Source organism: Sceloporus undulatus, chromosome 6 (assembly GCF_019175285.1).
Source record: "Sceloporus undulatus isolate JIND9_A2432 ecotype Alabama chromosome 6, SceUnd_v1.1, whole genome shotgun sequence".
Taxonomy (NCBI): Eukaryota; Metazoa; Chordata; class Lepidosauria; order Squamata; family Phrynosomatidae; genus Sceloporus; species Sceloporus undulatus.
In genome coordinates this window covers 88,326,970-88,346,235 of record NC_056527.1, presented here as the reverse complement: position 1 = coordinate 88,346,235, position 19,266 = coordinate 88,326,970, and the positions used below count along the sequence as shown (strand labels likewise).

Genomic DNA, 19,266 nt, shown 5'->3' with positions numbered 1-19,266 from the left:
ATCAATAATGCAGCCTTTGCTGAACAGAAAGCAGTAAGAGGCAATCTTCCCTCCTCCATCCCCCCCCCCTTTTTTTCAGAGGAGAAAGCTTCTATTTCAAGCGACAAGGGAATTTTAAGGGACAAACCTCAACTGCTCTTTGCCAGTATACACTGGACATACTGAACTGTATTTTTCAAGTAAAACAAAGACCCTATGTCTGAAAGATGACAGGAGAACAACACAGAAAGCATTGGTATGCAGTTGGCTGGTAATGACATTTTACAGAGACTTCAGACAAATAAAGTGTGTGAGCAAGGGACTGCAATTCCACCTAAGTGGCTAGTAAGGTAGCACCCCTAAACCGATAGTAGCTTTAGAGGAGATCAGGAAGAGACTATGCCAACCCTAAACATAAGGGCAGTGATGGAGGCAAAGTGAACTGCAGTCTCACTTTTACAATGCAACAATTATTCTCTTCTCCCTGCATTTATCTAACAGCCCACAATTGAAACAAGCTCACCAAACTGAACAACAGTTTTCTCTGCTGACAACATTATCTTCAGAAAGGGTATATTCTTTCCAGCTGCATCTTTCTGGAAGCTCTCCACAGAGTTTCAGATGAAAAATGTCATGAAAACCACAGTGAAATTTTTTGGGAGGGAGCAGAGGGGAACTTTGGAAGAGTGGTGGGAAGATTCAGGGCAGCAAAAGTGGGGTCCAGGAATGAAATGTAACCTACGCACTACATTTTACCCATTCATGAATTAGAGTTTCCTTTCTCTGATGGTAATTCAATAAATGAATGCTATCTACTTGTGACTGCAAGTGATGTCTCTGTCTGAAAAGAAAACCAGTCCCACATCTGGCCAATCAGCAAAGCAACAACCATAACAACCCTGAGTGCATTTTTACATTTAGAATCACTACAAAAGCTTGGTAACAGTTTTTTCACTGTCTGATAAGAGATTGCTCTGTTATAAAGCCAAAGCTTTGTGCATTATGTTGTGTAGAAGCAAAACAATTTACAAAATGACCACATATAGTAGTTGAAGCAGAATTCAGCTTCCTGAATTTTTAATAAAAAAACATTCTAGGCCTTATGCATGAATAGTTCCCCCTCAAAACTAAGAAAGCAAACTCATAACTGAAATGAGACTTCTACTGTCAGGACTCCAGCATTCTGCAAAGATCATTACCGTATATACTCATGTACAAGTCTATCTCATGTATAAGTTGTGGGAAGGTTTTAGGTTCTTTCAGGACATTTCTAAGCAGTATTACTGTATTGACCCATATGTAAGTTGACCCAGGATTTTAGGGTCAATTTTTGGGCATAAATTTCTCAACGTATAGTCAAGTATATATGGTGATCACTTCCATAACTAAAGAAAGGAACAAAAACTGACCAAATTAGTGAAAATTGCAGAATAAATTATATAAAAAGAAAAAAACTACAGATGATTGAATTAAATTCACATGACTAGGAGAGAGATACATCTTTAAGCAGTCACCAATGGCCAAATCTTCATAGGAGTTGAAGCTGATATATAGCAGAAAGGAACCATGACATGCAACACTCACACTGCTGCAATCTTGATGAACTTCTTGAGCAGGTGGGCCCGCTTCCCCACGGATTCGCAGAGTAGCACCTCAGTGGCCACCCAGTGCTGAACCTCACTGCACCGCTGAAGCAGCAACTCCAGGTTGGCTGTCTCTCGCCGGCCTCGTTCTCCATGGAACACATAGTCCACAAATTCCAGCTAAAATTTGGATGGAAGAAAGAAAAGTCAGTAACCAGCATGACCTCCCCATGCCTGGCCTGAAGACAAGAGACTCCCCTCCTTACCTTACAACCACAACAACAAGCCCATCAATCCATTTAATAGATAATAACGATTGCCACAGCTCTTTGAGACAGAGGTCTAGTTCTCATTCAGAAGATAAACCTGTGTTTGAATATACTATTTCAGGATGCACAAGCAGGGCTTTCCAGGATATTCTGCTGCCTGTGCATGTCACCTTCTTCCCTATTCTATATATACAGAACCTGATTGGATTGTCAGTTGAATCATGCATCTTTACTGAGGCTGAAAAAGGATTCTACACCACGTTTGAGGATAGCAGACTAGTTTAGTGGGGACAGAGGAGGACACTGGCAGACTCTCTCTTCCAAGAAAAAGGAACAGCTAGAAATCTCGTCCCAACGTCTCTGGCCTGAGGCAGATGCCTCATTCTGACTAATGGTATAGCAGCCTTATACAGAATGGCAAGTGTCCTTCTAACTGAATGCTCCTTCCAACCAAGGAAGAAAATTGCATTTACATAGAAATCTAAATGACAAGGAGAAAGAGTCTAACCTAGTCTTTTCTCCTGTTATACTAATCTTTTAATCCACAATGAGGTATTTTAAAAATATATAGAGGAATTTTCAGTCAAGTGAGACTCCACCTGTAAGCTGAAGGTGAAAAATGAGGACAAGGCCCACTGGACAAAATCTCTCTCTGCTTCTGAAAGCTGATTCAAAAGTTCAAGAATGACACATATTACAGTCTACATTCCAAAATTCCTGTGTCTGAACAGGTATACTGAAATGAACTCTTGGTTAAAGAATGGCATGTCCCCATTCCACAAACGTACACATGAATCTTACTTAGACACTAATGGGAGAATAGTGTCCTCCGCGGCATCTGGGGACATCTTAAGGGATATAGAGCAGTTTGCCTGGCGCACCCAGACCCAACATGTTGCTGCAATTTATCACCACCACTTCCTAGCATCTGCTGCCTGAACTAATTGCCTGAATCTGCCTAATCTGCTGTCCTGTTCTGGTCTGAGCTAGATTTGAATACAGGACTCTTCACTCCAAGTTGTAACAATTTTTTCCATTATGATGCTCTTGAGTCAGGGATTGGATAATAACATTTAGTCCAGCTGTTGAACCTTCAAGGAGATCACACATCTGGTTCTTAAATTCTCTCCATTCTTTCCTAATCTACAAAGCTCTCTAAACTTCCACCCCAGTTCCCACTTCTTCACTCAAGAGTTACCAGACAGTTTAGGCTCTCTTACCTCATGGACACAGCGGAATAATTCCCAATGGAAGGCTGTGAGGTGATTTGCCACATCTTCAGCTTCAACACGATGAATCTCTGTGTCACCTGGAGACACCTGAATTTCATCAGGGAGAGGAACCTAGATAACAGGCCAAATTTGTTAGGAAGAGAAAAATGTAAAAGTATGATGTGAAGTGAAAAGGGTAGAAGTGTTTATAGAGCTGAGGGGGAGAAAAAAGATGTTTCTAGTAATTGCAGTATTCTTAATCCATGGATGCATTTAACTGCAAGAAACCTTTCTTTCACACTACACAATTAAAACACAATGATCCCACTTCCATCCTATGGAATCATTGGGTTTGTAGTTGAACCCCAGGATGCAGCCACAACCATTAAAGTGGACGTGTAGTGCTATAATTGTGTAGTGTAAAAGTGACCAGGAAATGCAAATGCTTATACTGTACCAGTGAATTGACTGGCACAGCATTCAAATTACAGAAGCTTTAACTAGGCTTCTGCTCTGCCAGCCAAGAGACTAATACAGAAAAGCAAAAATCCCAAAGCTTGGAAAAGTTGCTTTTTGGACTGAAGTTCTCAGAATCCCATTGGCCATTCTGGCTGGGATAGTGGAGGGTTAGGGTTAGGGTTCACAAAGAAAGTAACTTTTAAAAGCTCAAGAAAAAGGAACTCACTCACCAGTGATGGAAAAGATTCCTTAGTACAGGCAAAGAGATGGCTGTTTATCCCCAAGGTTGTGAAAACACACTCTTCATTTGGCTGTAGCACAGACTTCTCTGGGATTCAGGAAAAAGTAATAGTTAATTGAAAGATCTGAGCTGTCAGACTCCTTGCATGAATTTCCAAAAATATTTTCAATGGAGGATTTTGGTCTATAGTTTTTGCTTCATAATTAAGGAGTCTCTGAGAGAATTGTCACTCAAGCCCCCTCCATCATTTTCTGCTACAGAAAGTGGTCTGGATTGTGTAAGGCAAGTTTCAGAACAGTTGCTCATGTTAGTCTGCTTCATCCAAACATCCTGGAGAATTCTAACTGATTTGCTGGAAGTCTGATGGCTGGATAGTCCTGCTTGTAGCTGTGATCTTAATTTTAGGATCTTTCCAGTCATAAAATGAACAACTCTTCCATACACATACACTCACTCTCCTACCCCACAACCTACAATGCAAGTACAGGAAAAACAAACAGCAGAAACTTGACTTTCCCAAACTTCTTATACTGAAAGCACATGTCAATTACATTGAGCACTAATTGTCCATGATGTGCTTTTAATTAATTGCTGCACTCTCATTAATCCAGATTGTCTGAGTCTTAAAATGTCTGCAGCCCCTTGTCAGCACCAAGTAGGGTTGCCACTTTTTCCTGTGCCTTTGCTCTTTTAATAGCGACTTGTTCAACAATAATTTGGCTAGCAAAGCTATTCACCCAAGAAAAACCAGTAAAACTTTCAAGCTTCAGAAAAGCTATACCTGCTACATTTTTGCACGTCAGGCTGCTGCTAGAAGTTGAGGGCCTTGGGCCAATGAAAAAGATGGCAACCCAAGTGCCATTTCAAACCAATTAAGAATAGCAACAACAATGCAAAATTGCTGTTCCCCTGTCTCTCTGACAAGATTTAATGTACTGGGAGCAAAGTATTCTCTGATCTTCTGTTTTCTTAGGTTGACATTTTATAAGCCTCAGGGTTGCAGAAAGGGAACAGAAGGCAGAGAAAGGATTTCTCTTAATTTGTCCTCACCCAAGCCTCTGTGAGATAGTTACCTCCTGACGATGCTACAGCCACCAGGAGGAGAGCCTCCTCCCGTGAAGGTTGTTCATCAGAATACTGGAGCTTCTCTGTCACTGAGGTGAGGATGTCCTGCACAGAGGCCGAGAGACGGCTGCGGATTGTGACGTAGGAGTGGTCGGGCATGTAGACACGGCAGAAAACTAGAAAAAAGAGAGGGCCAAAAGGCTAAAAGCTGGAATTTTTAGTTAGGTGGGGACAACAATGATTGATTCATATCAACTGCTATCAGTGTCTCCCAGCATCCAACCATGCCAGGAAGTCAACAAATGAAATTTGAAGAAAAGCCAAAATAATTCTGTAACATGGAGGGGAATGGGATGGAATTCAGACTCCTCTGGTCCACTGATCCTTAAACCTTTGAGGATTCATCACATATCTTGAATAACTGGCTTGTGGCAGTGTTGCATTCTACCAGCAAAAAGTGATAGCCTTCCCTCACAGATGCAGGTAAATAACTTTACCAAGTTGTGGCCCAGCTTCCAGCGGTAGAAGGTTGCTGAGAATGCTGAACCTCCCTGGTCTGGAATTGGCAGAATAATATTATTGTCTTCCAGTAATGAAGCTGATCCTGAAAGCTGAAGATGGCCCCTAAAATTCTGCTCAGTCAGGGTCCAGCATCCTTAAACAGCTACCGCAATCACACTATCCCATCAAGATTAATAGGAATGTTCTGCTCATCAAATCAGATATCCACAAGAGCATGAAAAGACCTCACTGGCTTTGGCTGTCAGCTCTCACATTCTCTTTGGCTGGATATCTATCAACTTGCACACATTACAAATGGTATATGGCTTTTAAAAAAAAAGTCCAAGTCAAATTTTAGCAACCAGGTATAGATTTAATTAATAATATACTTTTATCCAGTCCCCAAATCTTTTGGTAGGATGAGCTTTAGTCCAGTTAACAAAAACATCTTTTAACTTGTACTTTGTTGATGTTCTGTGCCTTCAAATTGACTCTGACTAACAGCAACACTATCATACGGTTTTCTTGGCAAGATTTGTTACAGAGGGGGTTTGCCATTATCTTCCTCTGAGGCTGGGAGAGTATGACTTGCTCAAGGTCACCCAGTAGGTTTCCATGGTTGAAACCCAGTAGATTTCCATTCAAACTCTGGTCTCCAGAGTCCTAGTCCAACACTCAACCCGTTATACCATATTAACTCCAAAAACTGTGAGATCTGGCTTCCATTTTTTGTTTAAATTTTTCAAATGAAAACCTGTCTAGCTCCCTTCATAGGTCATCCACCAAGGTGTCCAAAGCTGCCTCTTTCCCATGATCAGGCCTGAAGCCAGACTGTAATAGATCTAGATAATCAATTTCCTCCAGGAAATTCTGAAGCTGGGATGCCATCACATGTTCCAGACCCCCGCCCAGAAAAGGAATATAGGACACTGGCCAATAGTTATCCAGTGTAGTTGGGTTCAGAGAGATTTGGTTTTTTTTGGGTAAGGGCCTCTCTACACTACAACTTTGCTCCTTTCTGTGGGTGTCCAGCTCCTAATCACTCTTGTTTAAGGCATTTGGTCACAATTCAAAGGTAGAATGCCTGTTCTACATGTAAAAGGTCTTCCTGTAAGGAGAAAAACTTGTATGAAATGATAATGGAGAACTACTACCAAATGTTGTAGCCAATACTGGGGTACATAAATGGTCTCACGCCTACATATTTTTACTTAGTTAAAGTGCAGTTGACAGCCTGTTATCCTGCAAATGTCACTGGACAGTAAAGTCCAAGGTCCAACATCACTGGCTACACAGGCTGAGACTGAAGACTGCAGTCCAACAACCTGGAAGTCCACAAGGTGGCCACAACTAATTTAAAGATAAATATTTGAGAATGAAATTAATTAGCACCTTCCCCATTGAATTCATCAGACCTTGAAAGACAATCTAAGTCTGAATTTACCACCACTGTCATCACCACCCAACTGTCTCTTTCCAATAAGGATAGGGGTGTCCCTGCCAATGCAATAAGACCTTCTCCACTGTCTAAGCTAACTAGAGCAGTTGGGAGAACGGTGTGTTCCTCCCAATATCACACCCTTTTCATCTCTGCTTTAGTACTCACTTTCATCTGACCCACGGAAAGCAACCCGTGTCTGAAGGCACGAATCGATGCGCCGGAAATGCCTGAAGAGGGGTTTTACTTGTTTGCTGGGAGGATGGCTTTCTTCAGTCACCCTGTAGACAGAAGGCAACATTTAGAAGCCAGAACATGACTAGGCCATTCCAGCTGCAAACTGAATCATGTTTTTAGAGAAGCAGAAAATGGATATAGTTCTGAGAGAACATGCCCTCCAACATTTCACAGATGAAGACTGGGGAAGATGTAGCCATGCAACAACAGACTGAAGTCAAGAAGGGACATGTTATAAAGAATACACAAGCGAGGAGAAACTGGATTGGTTTTCTTTTGCCTGAGTCTAGTGGAAAGAAGAAGACACCACAAAACCCCTTCTCCTTCCTGCTAAATTGACTGCAAACTACTTTTTTCACTTTGAACTCAGTTTGCAGCAACTGAAATAAACTGAGGTCAAAGGGGGAAAGTGGGAGGTGGAGGGTATGGAGAAGTTAAGCATTTTTTTTAAAAAATGCAATTTTGATGCATGGTAGTGTGAACCTAAGGCAGTTGTGGAGCTGGCTCTTGCTTACTGTTATAGCAAGGCATTCCAATGGGATGGCCATTATTCAAACATTTTGGAGTTCTCCTTTAGGTTGCTGCTGTTTAATAGGATGGGCTCAGAAGGCTTCAATTCTGGCAGGCCTTACTAACTTTCAGGTTTGTGCCTGCATCCCTTCCTGAGGGATCAAGGAAAATTCCAGAACAGTTCAGTTAAATTTATGTTTCTTAAGATGCCTCTGTGCTACAAGTTTGATAGGACCTGAACTGTTATAGCCCATTCTAAGGAATCATGGGATTTATAGTTTAGTAGAGGCTTAGAATTCTCTGTTAGAGAGCTCTAGTATACTCTCCTGTACTATACCTCCCAAATGTATTCATTGATTCTTCTTCTCAAGATACCATGAACAATAGTTCTGGAGAGTACACCAGGGTCTTTCGCAAAGGAGTCAAAGTACTGTACCTCACCAGGATTCCTTATGATGGAGCCATGACAGTTAAAGTGCTATCAGACTGATGTAATGATATAGTACAGATACACTTGTAAAGTTAGTTGTTGATCTGCGTTTCAAGATATTTTAACTAAATGGTTGTTATTGAAGACATGTGTATAGGCCAAATTCCAAAGTTGCCACCCAGTATTAAGGTACCAATACTGTATGATAAAAAACAAAAACACTCCCTCCACTGAGGCACTTCCAGGTCTTATTACTCATCCATGCTCCAGCCCTCTACTGTAGGACAACATTAGCATCCTACCTGCTTCAACAGGGAAGGAGCCCATTCCCATTACACAATAATAGTGTTATTATGCCACTTTATTCCATGTTTGCACCTCATGGAATCCTAGGATATGTAATTTAGGAAGGGGCATGCTTACAGAATTATCAGCCAGGGTGCTCCAATGCCTCACCAAACTACAACCCCAAGGATTCCATAGGATCCAGCCAAGGAAGTTCAAATGAAATTAAAGCACTACAATTGTTCAGTGTGAATGAGCCCAGGGAAAGCAAATTAACAACAGATTCAGGAAAGAACAAGGCTAGTAGGCCTTCCCAGCCAAAGCAATGTCCTCTGTTGCATCCATACCATTAAAGGTATATCTAAGTTGTTAAGGTTGCAAGATGGCAACCTTTTATCTCCCTCAGTTTAAAGTCCTTAGAAGCACAATCACTAAAAGCATAAACTAGAAACAGGAACAACCACCCTAGTTCTAATCTCTGTTTTCCTATGAACTTGCTGGGTGGCCTGCTGAAAGCCACTATGTCTCTGCTCCAGTTCTCACGCCTAATAGGTAGCTAATACTATCCATCTACTTTAGGGTTGCTATGGATATTACTGGGGTGACAAGCACATGATGGTGTGAGCATAATTACTATTATTTCCATTTTAAGGGCTGAGTCTCATCTAAGAATACCCAGGCTAAATAAACCACACAATTGTAATAATATCAAATTGATGCCTTTTTTAGAGGCTGTATTTTATTGTATATATGTTATTCATACTCTCCAGCTGTCCTAAATTGGCAGGGTAAGTCCCTATTAATCATAACTTTTTCAGCTGCTTTAATAATGTCCAAATGTCTCTCTCCTCCTCCCACTTTGTCCTACTTGCTTTGTCTTTAGTTTATTTCATTTGGTGCAAACTAAGGCGGGTTATAGACCGCCGCTTTGAGGCGGTCTGCCGCCGCCGCCGTTTGCTCCGTAAGGGAGCCGCCGCAGTCACACCGCACGGCTCCCTTGCGGAGCAAAAAAGAAGCTCCAAAATGGAGCTTCTTTAAGCGGCGCCTCTATGACGTCGCGAGGCGCCAGGGGCGGACTCGCGACGTCATAGACACCGCGACACATGTGGACGCACAGCGTCCGATACGTAAACATGGCGGCCCCCATGTGGAAGGGGCGCCGCCATGTTGTACGTATGGAATACGTACTAGGGTTAAGGGGGTGCAGAAGCACCGCCCCTTCCTAACCCTAGTACGTATTCATTACGTACTAAATGGCGGTCTGTAACCCGCCCATGGCTCCATACAGAGAGGCCAAAATAAAGCTGCCTTGGATCACTTTAGGGGTATGCTGTTTAAATGATGCATGTGTCCTAAGAATCTGGAAGCCATGTCAAAGCCACGTCCAGTCCTAAGGACTGGAGCGTGGCTTTAGCATGGCTTCCAGACTCTTAGGACACATGCATCATTTAAACAGCATACCCCCAAAGTGACCTGAAGCACCTTTATTTTGGCCTGTCTGTATGGGCCCTAAGTTCAAAGTTCAAAGTGCAAAAATACTTCACACTCACTCAATTCAGTGGGGGGAGAGGATGGGGTATGTGTGTGTCTAATCCTTCCCAGTAGACCCAGGCAAAAGGAAACTGCTGCAGCCTTTCCTAGCTTGTGTGTTCATCCTCATTTATCACTTTCCCCTCTTGACCACTCTGATGTTGCGTGGTCACATGTGTCCCAGTTTTCATTTATGAAATGTGGGAGGGTATGGTTATTACCTAAGCATTATATGGTACAATATTTTTTTTTAAAAAGAAACAATACATTTTATTTTATTTAACTAAAGGCAGGTTTGGGAGACTGCAAAATTGAACAGATAAAGGGGACACTGCGGGACTGGTTAACCTTCTCTCCCCCTTTTTTCTCCTTTAGTCAAAAGCAGCTCTTCCAGCATTGTTCCTCCTTGTTTTTACACAGCCTCCCAAGACTAATTTTGTTTTTTAAGTGTGTTAGGCAGAAAGTTTATCCTCAGTCTGTTGGTAAGTTGGGATGTTAATCCATATGAGTTATGACCATGTTCAAATACATTTATTTACCGGACAAAACTGATTTTCAGTACTAACCTCTGGGCCCATGCAGCAGTAAGACAAGTGCAGAAAGATACAATTGGAAAGGAGATGAAGAGATTATCAATTCCAATCCCCTTTAATGTGTATTCCCTCTTATTTTCCTCTCATAGAAAGTTATAATTCTTTTCTCTCTCGTTTCAAATTTATTTTAAAAGAAAGGTATTTTAGATTGCCCTACTAAGAATCTTCAACATAATTAATTTATCCAAAAGAGCCCTGCAGAGTTTAGCAAAGCAGCTTAAATTCTGTAGTGTCTCTCTGTCCTCTCTACTTACTTAAGTTCAACTGTCTCCACAAGCTGATGGAGCTTTAGAATTTCATCTTCCAGTTTCTGGTAAAGAGATGAGTCCTTCATGATCAGCAGATAAAGATCCTAGTAGACAAAAGAAAGCAACATGGGTCATCATGCCCTGGCAACAACCAGAGGGACACCTCATCTCTTTGTATCTATCCCGATGGGAGGACTTGACACCTTAGACAGGTAAACCTACATTTTATGACAACAACAGATAGACTAACACCTTACAATCTGACATTATTCACTTCTTAACAAGCACATTTCTAGTTCTTACAAGAGTAAACTTAGGAGGCCACGGAGTATACCTTGATGATTTTGCCTGCTTTCTCCTCCTCCTGCAAGATTCCCTTGTATGTCTCAAGGAAGTGCAGCAAAATAACCAAAACCGCTTGCTTCCGGTGCATGGCCTCACCTTCTTTCCAGCAGGTCGGTGATGGGATTGTCGATGCTGTCATGAAGGTGGTCACAGGAAGGTCAAGGGAAAATCATGGGATCAAGTTTCAGAAAGCAATGATTTGGAAGAGAGAAGGATGGCAGGCATGGGCAAAGTGTGGCCCTCCACGTGTCAGTGGATAGCAACTTGCAGCATTCTTCACCATTGGCTAGGCTGACTAGGACTACTAGGGGTTGGACTCCAATAACTTCTGGAGGGCTATGTGATTCTATTCCCCACAGTGTGAGAAAGAGTAAGGTTAACCTGGTCCCATGCAGAAGTAAGAAAAGTGCAGAAAGATACAGCTGGAAAAGAGACAAAGGGTCCAAACAGAAGGTCAAAATAAAGCTGCTTTGGGTCATTTTGGAAGTATGATATTTAAATGATGCATGCATCCTAAGAGGCTGGAAGCCGTGCCAAAGCCATGCTCCAGTCCTAAAAACTGGAGCACAGCTTTGGCGCAGCTTCTGGTCTCTTAAGATGCATGTGTTATTTAAACAGCATACCTCCAGACCCGAAGCAACTTTATTTTAGACTGTCTGTTCTGGCCCAAAGAGACTATCATGCATATACTGTACCCTCTCATTTCCCAATCACCACAAAGCTATAGACCCTGACATCTGGTGATGAATCCAGTATACTGAGAATTCCAGTTGAATACAGTAACACAATGGTTCAAATGTCAAATATAAACAGGAAATCACATTTTAAATCCCTGCTCAGCCACTCTGCTTACTGGATGATCTTAAGATAGACACTTTCTCAAAGCTTTACATATCCCACTTGTTGTTTATGATAAAGAATGGCCAAGGTTTTTGTACATGACCTGAACTCATGGTAGAGGATGAACATGAAACTAAAACAACAGCAATTGTCCACAAGATGTTATCTCCAGAAAATCCCATTTTAGGGCTTTAAAGGTCATGACCAACACCTTGTACTGCGCCCAGAAACCAATGGGCAGCCAGTGGAGCGAATTTAAGATAGGTGTTATATGATCGCTTCTGATTTTACCAGTAACCAACCTGGCTGCCATGTTTTGAACTAATTGAAGTTCCCGAACTAAGCACAAGGGTAGCCCCAAGTTCAAGATCAAAGTTTTTGTGGGGTTTTTGGGCTATGCGGCCATGTTCTAGAAGAGTTTCTTCCTGACGTTTTAGGCTCTTCTAACTTGTAAGCCGCCTCGATCATCACTCTTCTAGAACATGGCCACATAGCCTAAAAACACCACAAAAAACTATGGTTGCCGGCCATGAAAGCCCTCAACTCCACTCAAGATCAAAGGCAGAGAACCCCTAGACTAGACTGAAATCTGTCCAGTGATTGCGCACATTTCTTTACAATTTTGGTGTATAGTATGTGTCCTTGTCCTCTTAGATCAAAATCTTATATTTCAGATTCACCACTTCTAGATGGAGTTCAAAGAAGCACAGTAACATATTAATTAATTTAACAAATTAGATTTAGGACTAAATTAGGGTTAATGACTTTAACCTTCACAGCAACCTATAAAACAGATTTGGTTTAGAGTGGCCAAATGCAAAAGAGAACAGTGATCATGCACTTTTAGTACGGCGTGTGGTACAGGGATTTTTTATGTTTGGTTTGCATGATAGGATTCCTCTATTCAAATTCTCTTTTCTGCACACACTTACAGACACAGGACTCCTAGGCTCTTCTGCATCTGCCAATCTATCTGGGCTGAAACCAAAATTACAATTTATTGGGGACAGGAGGACATCTTCAATGCATCTTACCAATAGCATATAATAATTTTCCTGCTCCCCTGAAACAGCAGCCAATAGTGTAGAACTGGGAAATGTTGGGTAAATGTTGTGAATACTGACTGCACTTCTTTTCCAGTGAACATCCCTAGGAAAGATGCTATAAAACATGTGGCTCACTGATGCTCCCTCCCCGCCACATCATCCTTTGTACAGAATGACTTTGCCTACAACTACTCAGTGAGCCTGCCAGCTGAGTCACACTTTGTGGTAATCATATTTGTCTCATATGCCCATAAAACATGAAGGAGAGATGTACTTCTCCAAACATCTGGAAACACAAGGTAGATACTCACAAGAGAGTCCTGATTAGCCATTGTTTGAAGACTCCCCTGTTAAGCATAAATCATTTTCTGAGACAGGGACATAGATGCCTATACACTTTTTAACTGAAGATGCCAGTTAACTGAACTGACATCTCATACATGCAAAGCATAATTTCTATCATTTTGTTATGAAGTCTCTCACAAAGGGCTCACCCATTTTGAATAAAAACTAGGTTACTAGTTCTTTTTCTTCCCACTGCATCACATCCTCCCTCTGGAAGATGTGCATCCAAATGTGGAATATGCTAATAAAGGGAGGTGTCAGAACAGAAAAGGTGAGTAGGATTTTGCCTAGAATCGCAGAGTCAGATCTGTAGGGGGAAACCGCACTGTTTGAGCTACAAGCTTCACACATTCCTTCTGTCTGCTCATTTAGCACAATGCATACACCTCTTTCTAGACCTACAGAAGGTCAAAGGACATTGAAACATCAAGAAATACTGAACCAGGGGTATAGCAAGTAGGGGTGGGGTGGCGGTGGAATGAGGGAATTGCCTCCTAAATAAAAATATTGCTCCCTCCAGGTGACATTTCTTCCAGTCCCTACATTTCTAGCATTGCATTAATTTAACATTTCAGTTGAGAATTTAGAAACACAGTTTAGACATCCAAAAAACAATGTGGTGGTGGTGGCAGGCAAGATTACTGAGATGATGAGAACATAGCAAATAGAAGAGTTTTAGGTGCAAATGAAATCTGGAGATGCTAGACATTTGGAGACTAGAGGAAAATGTAATTTGAGGGGCCAGAATGCCTTCAGTGTTGTCCCTATTCCCAATAGCTATATCCCTGCACTGTGAACACTAACCATGTTTGGCCATGAGTAGAAGGGATGTGCTTCAAAACAGGGGAGACAATTATGCAGTCCTTCAGATGCTTTTGGAATGTGTTTGTTGGAATGCTTCTTCCAGTGTTTCTCACCATTGACAGTGATGGCTAGAAATGCTGGGAGCTGCAGTCCATTACCACCTGGAGGGCCGCACAATTCCCACCCCTGCTTTAAAAGGAAATTGATTCGAGCTGGAATTCTCAAGAGCCTAAGCATGGGGTCACTATAAAGCAACAGGCAACCTGAAGGTACAAGGATGGGGAACCAGTTCGGGCTATATGTGCCAGCATATAAAAATCTGCAAAGTTCTGTGCAGCAAGAATGGGAAACATGAAAGGGTGAAATGGATCGAATTAGTCCTGCAATTAAATATATTAGCAGAGCATATCTCCCCACAGCCCACCTCCCATGCTCCACCATTATTAAAGGAATTTTCTCGATGTTATACGCCATACAATATATAGGAAGGATATTGCTGGTGCAGCTGATGTAGAAACTGCTCCGTGGGCAGGAACAATGAGTGGGTGAGGACAATGTCATCTAGGAGCAGATCTAAGAGAAAACAGGAAGGAAAACAGAAAGAAATTAGCACCGATGCCCTATCTTCTAGCATACGAAGTTACACTAGTGTCAAGAAATTTGGGACACATTTTCTTTGAGCGACACCCTCCCCAAATCTGGTTCCATTATGGAAAACAAGTCCCATCAGCCCCAGCTAACATGGCCAATGACAAAGGACCATGGGAGTTGATATCTAAAATATCTGATAGATACCTAGTTCAAGAAGGATAGTATAACAGAATGGAGCAAACAGACAGGCATGTGAATAGGTTCTACATGTGGCTACACAGATGTTGAAACAAGCCTGAACCAAACTGGTTTTGAAGACTCCACCTTGGAAAAAATATTTTTAGGGGTAAGCATGGCTGACAAATTTCATCTCCAATACAAAGGACAGAAATATAAACTCTTTCCGCTTCTCTTTCCTCTCTTTCCACAAGCCATTAAATGGGGATGATTTCTGAGCCAGGATACATCGTATATACAGTCAAACCCAACTCCTAGTGCTTTTGCCCTGAGACTCAAATCTGCAAAGCAAAAACTAAAAACAGTGTACTTCTAAGTATGTGCAAAGAGTGAATAAAACCACAATCAACTCCTATGTATTTTACACAGACACACACACACACAAGCAGGGATGTAGCCATGATTTTAGGAAGTGCCACCATTATATTGGGGTTTGGATGCGGCGGTGCAGCAGCACGCACCATTCATTTTTCTAACGGAAGGGGGGGTCCGGACCCCAAGAAACCCCCCCTTGGCTACATCCCTGACACAAGTTCCTATCTCAAAGTGTGCAAGTTTTTGAGAGGGACATTACCCTGATTATCTCTTGCCTTACATATTCAACCCCAACCCCAAATTTTATTCTGCACATTTTCTTGATCACAGTGTTTTTTGTCCTTTTGTTGCTTTTTAATGTGGTAGTATTAATCAGAAAGAATCAAATGTCACAAGTCAAAGCTAAAATGAATGATAAGCAATACAGAAGAAAATAGGGAACTGGAGCCCTCCAAATATTTCTGGATGCATTTTTAACATTTTTGCCAGACTTCTAAAACCCTTTAAAGCCATTGCTGCATAGGTTTTATCAACTGTCTCTTTTTTTTTTAGTTTGTTTTGCTACTCTACTGAACCTTGAATTTGAGATTTTTCTATTGTACCGAAAACTTTCCTGGGAAATGTGCCCCCAAATTTCCCCAATCTAAGCAACTATTTTTTAAAAAACAAAACCACAAATGCTGCAAATCAGCTAGAGTCACAACAACTAAAGAATCCTGCAACACAGGTTATGTTTGCACCATGCACACTAGGTATATAACTTCCCTCTGGAACATCACAAATTGGATGCCTACTCCGCACAGTTCTAATTTGATGATTTCACTTTAACTGTCAGAGTTCCACCCTATGGAATCCTGGGATTTGTAGTTTAGGGAATCCTGGGATTTGTAGTTTAGGGAGGAATGTGAATAATCCTAAACCAGAGAGCCCTAGTGCCTCCCCAAACTAAAATCCCAAGATTTAACCTTCATCCATTGGATGAAGCCATGAAAGTTAAAGTGAAATAATTGTGTGGTTTTAATAGGCTCCTGCAGTCACAAATATGGTTTCCATCCAAGCATGTGAATAGTCTAGATCAGCCTCTCTGACTCAGTGCCTGCTAGCGGTGCCAGACTACAGTGACCACCATCCTCAACCAGCACAATCAGTGGTCCTGCTCAGTTGGGATGTGGCTCAATAGATTGGAGAAGCCTAGCTTACCATAGAAGCAGTCTTCCCTTTACAATCCATAGACTTATGGCAGTGATGGAGAACCTTTTAGAGACCGAGTGCCCAAACTGCAACCCAAAACCCACTTATTTATCGCAAAGTGCCACATCCCTCTGGATTTCTAGTGAAACTCAAGTGAAGTCTGTGTTGGGACGATGGTGCGAGTGCCCATAGAGAGGGCTCTGAGTGTCACCTCTGGCACGTGTACAATAGGTTCGCCACCACTGACTTATGGAGATAACATGATAATAGGGGAACAACCAACCCCATACTCCCTTCTCTATTCAGTTACAAGTGGATCTCCCCCTCTGGAACAAGTGGATCTTGTATAAGTAGCACGTGGGCAACGTTGGCTTGGGAACAACAACTTTGGCAACCCAGATGGGAACCAGTCTTTTGAGGCCTTGTCCTGGCCTGACCGACCAGCATACTCCTAGGAGCCGCATGCAGAAACTCAGTGCACATCAGTCTTTCGAAATCTGGAGTAAAAAACTCGGGACCTTAGGAGGACAAAGGCCAGAGTTCAAAGGTGGTGCCAACCAGAGGATATCCCTTTAGGGCAAGTGAGAAGACCAATAACATTTCTTGTTGAATATATTTCCAAACTGGCTGGGGGGGGGGGGTGTAAAATCTTAAATGCAGAGTCCAGAGGCTGTGCAAGGCTTCTCAGATGAATTTTGGGGGATCACACCAGCAGATGTAGTTACAACAATGGAACTCCATCATTGTAGCTTCGTCTCCCAATACAGAATATTGGGCAATTGTTTCTAAATAATGTGGAAGGAGACACTTGTATCTGCCAAGGAGTGAGGAAAAAGGCGCCACACCCAAGAAGCACTCAAATCAACTGTGTAAGATCTTGGGGTTTGTTGTTTACGACCTTCCATTCCAATATCTTACTGTTATTCTTATTTTAATCAATATGTTGCAATGAGGAGGAGTGTTACTGCTTAGGATTCTGGATAGCCACCCACATCCTCTCCCATGATACTCCATTCCATTCCCTTACTACAGTCAGACAGCATTCTGTGATTAGTGATCATGCCCCACCTGCATTAGGCTACTCCTGCCTCAAGATAATTTCTTTCTAAAGATTTCTTCTGCAAACTTTGGGTTTTCAATCTTGTTTATGCCTTTCACTTAAGCATGGTGATCAGATGACCTAACCACAACAAGGCACTGCAAAATGTGGGATATTCAAGAAAAATGTAGGCTATTACCAAATTAAAGCTAAAAACACTCATATGAATGTAAATTCATGCTTCTTAGTCATGCTCAAAATGGAAGGCATTTTGGAATTCCTCCTGGACAGAAGGTTGAAATGTAGGGCATGTCCTAGAAAAGGATATTTGATCACCCTACACTTAAGCATCCTTGCTGAGAGAATACAGGAGCCCTTCCAATATTACATAAATGTAGCTTGATTCGTGATCCCACTTTAACTACCATGGTTATATCTTGTGAAATCCTGGGTGCTGTAGTTTAGTGAGGCACTTAGAACAGTGATTCCCAAACTTTTTGGACTTCAGTTCTCCAAAGCCTGTTGAACAATAGTTTGGGATTATGAGAGTTGAAGTTCAAAACATCTGGAAGGTCAGAGTTTGGGAATCACTGCACTAGAGCTCTCTGGCTGAGAATTCCTGCTTGGCAGAATGGGTTGGACTAGATGGCCCTTGTGGTCCCTTCCAATTCTGATTCTATGAAAGAAAGTCTCTATCAAATTCTAAATGCCCCCCTCTAAACTGCAAACCCGGGATTCCATATAAAATGTTGTCATGGCAGCTAAAGTGGAATCACATTGCTATAACTGTATACTGTGAAAGGGCCCTCGGTCTTTATGAAAAGGTGAGAGGAAAGAGAGAATATTATCTGCCAATGTGGCTTTTGTGGAAAAGATTATTTTTAAAATATATATATTTAATGCCTATGTAGGCAGCTCCAGTTTTGATCAGAAAAAGCAGGAGGTGGGGAGAACCTGCCTTCTTCTTTATGAGCAGAAAAGCAGCTGGGGGAAAACTTGATCAGGATAATAGGCTGAATATGGAAAGAGTTTAGCTTCCCTTCTGCTCCCTGCAGAGTAAAAGGCACAGTGGGAAGATATTTTGGTAGACTAAAGTTGATCTTTTAAAAAGTCAGCCCACAGAAATATGATTACAAGTAAATACCTCTCCCCTTTACTAGTATTCAGGCAAATCCAGAGCCTCTTGCAACTGCATTAAAATTAGAAATTGGGGGTGGGGTGGGGAATCATGAAAGATCCTCTACATCCTCCTTCGTCTGGTCTGATCCTAACCAACAAGGAATGCGTTATTTCTGTGTATAAAAATAAATCAGTGCCCAAAGCTTCATAATGTATCTAAGCACTTATTCCTAAAACTCTTCTAGCCTACATACCACTCCCTTGAGATTATAAAAATCAGAATTATGGTTGCCATACCTTCTCGTCCTCCCCTTTCAGCAATTCCAAATCCAAACTAATCCAAAATCCAATTTTGTACAAATCCAAATAAATCATTTGGTTATAAGAGGAATAGTAGTAGAATCCTGTTAACTTGAAGAGAAGCCCATCGATAACCACAAATGTTCCACAGTCATTTATGTTGGGGAACTGGATGACAGACCTTAACCGACCTCCTCTTCAAAACATCTCATGTGATACTTCTCTCAGCAGCCAAACATTACAGTTACATTATCATATTATCAGATCTTTCCCTGAACATTTGTTGTATTATTTCTTGAAATTATTACCTCTCAGCTTGACTAATATATCACATACATGTTTATCAGAACCAAATGGGGCCAGCCCTGCCATTGGGCAAATGAGGCAACTCCTTTGGGCAGCACCTGCTATGGACCAAGGACTGGATGGAGCTGCACCTTCCAATCCATGGCCAGCCTCGTGCATCCTTTGCTAGCCTCCTGCCATTTGGTATAAGAAAGGATGTTGTACCACTG

General features: G+C 41.8%; 2 protein-coding genes across 2 annotated transcripts in view; both read right to left on the bottom strand.

Moving 5' to 3' along the window:
• RARA (retinoic acid receptor alpha) overlaps positions 1-19,266 on the bottom strand; it is a 938,446-nt gene that overhangs the window by 333,915 nt on the left and 585,265 nt on the right. The window lies entirely within an intron of this gene.
• Positions 1-19,266, bottom strand: part of RAPGEFL1 (Rap guanine nucleotide exchange factor like 1) — a 73,669-nt gene that overhangs the window by 24,450 nt on the left and 29,953 nt on the right. Inside the window, exons 3-10 of the mRNA XM_042473630.1 lie at positions 14,454-14,532; positions 10,914-11,067; positions 10,586-10,683; positions 6,915-7,027; positions 4,816-4,983; positions 3,732-3,829; positions 3,052-3,174; positions 1,564-1,742 (exon numbers count right to left, since the gene is read on the bottom strand). Coding sequence (XP_042329564.1) covers positions 1,564-1,742; positions 3,052-3,174; positions 3,732-3,829; positions 4,816-4,983; positions 6,915-7,027; positions 10,586-10,683; positions 10,914-11,067; positions 14,454-14,532 — 1,012 coding nt within the window. The remainder of the gene's footprint in view (positions 1-1,563; positions 1,743-3,051; positions 3,175-3,731; positions 3,830-4,815; positions 4,984-6,914; positions 7,028-10,585; positions 10,684-10,913; positions 11,068-14,453; positions 14,533-19,266) is intronic.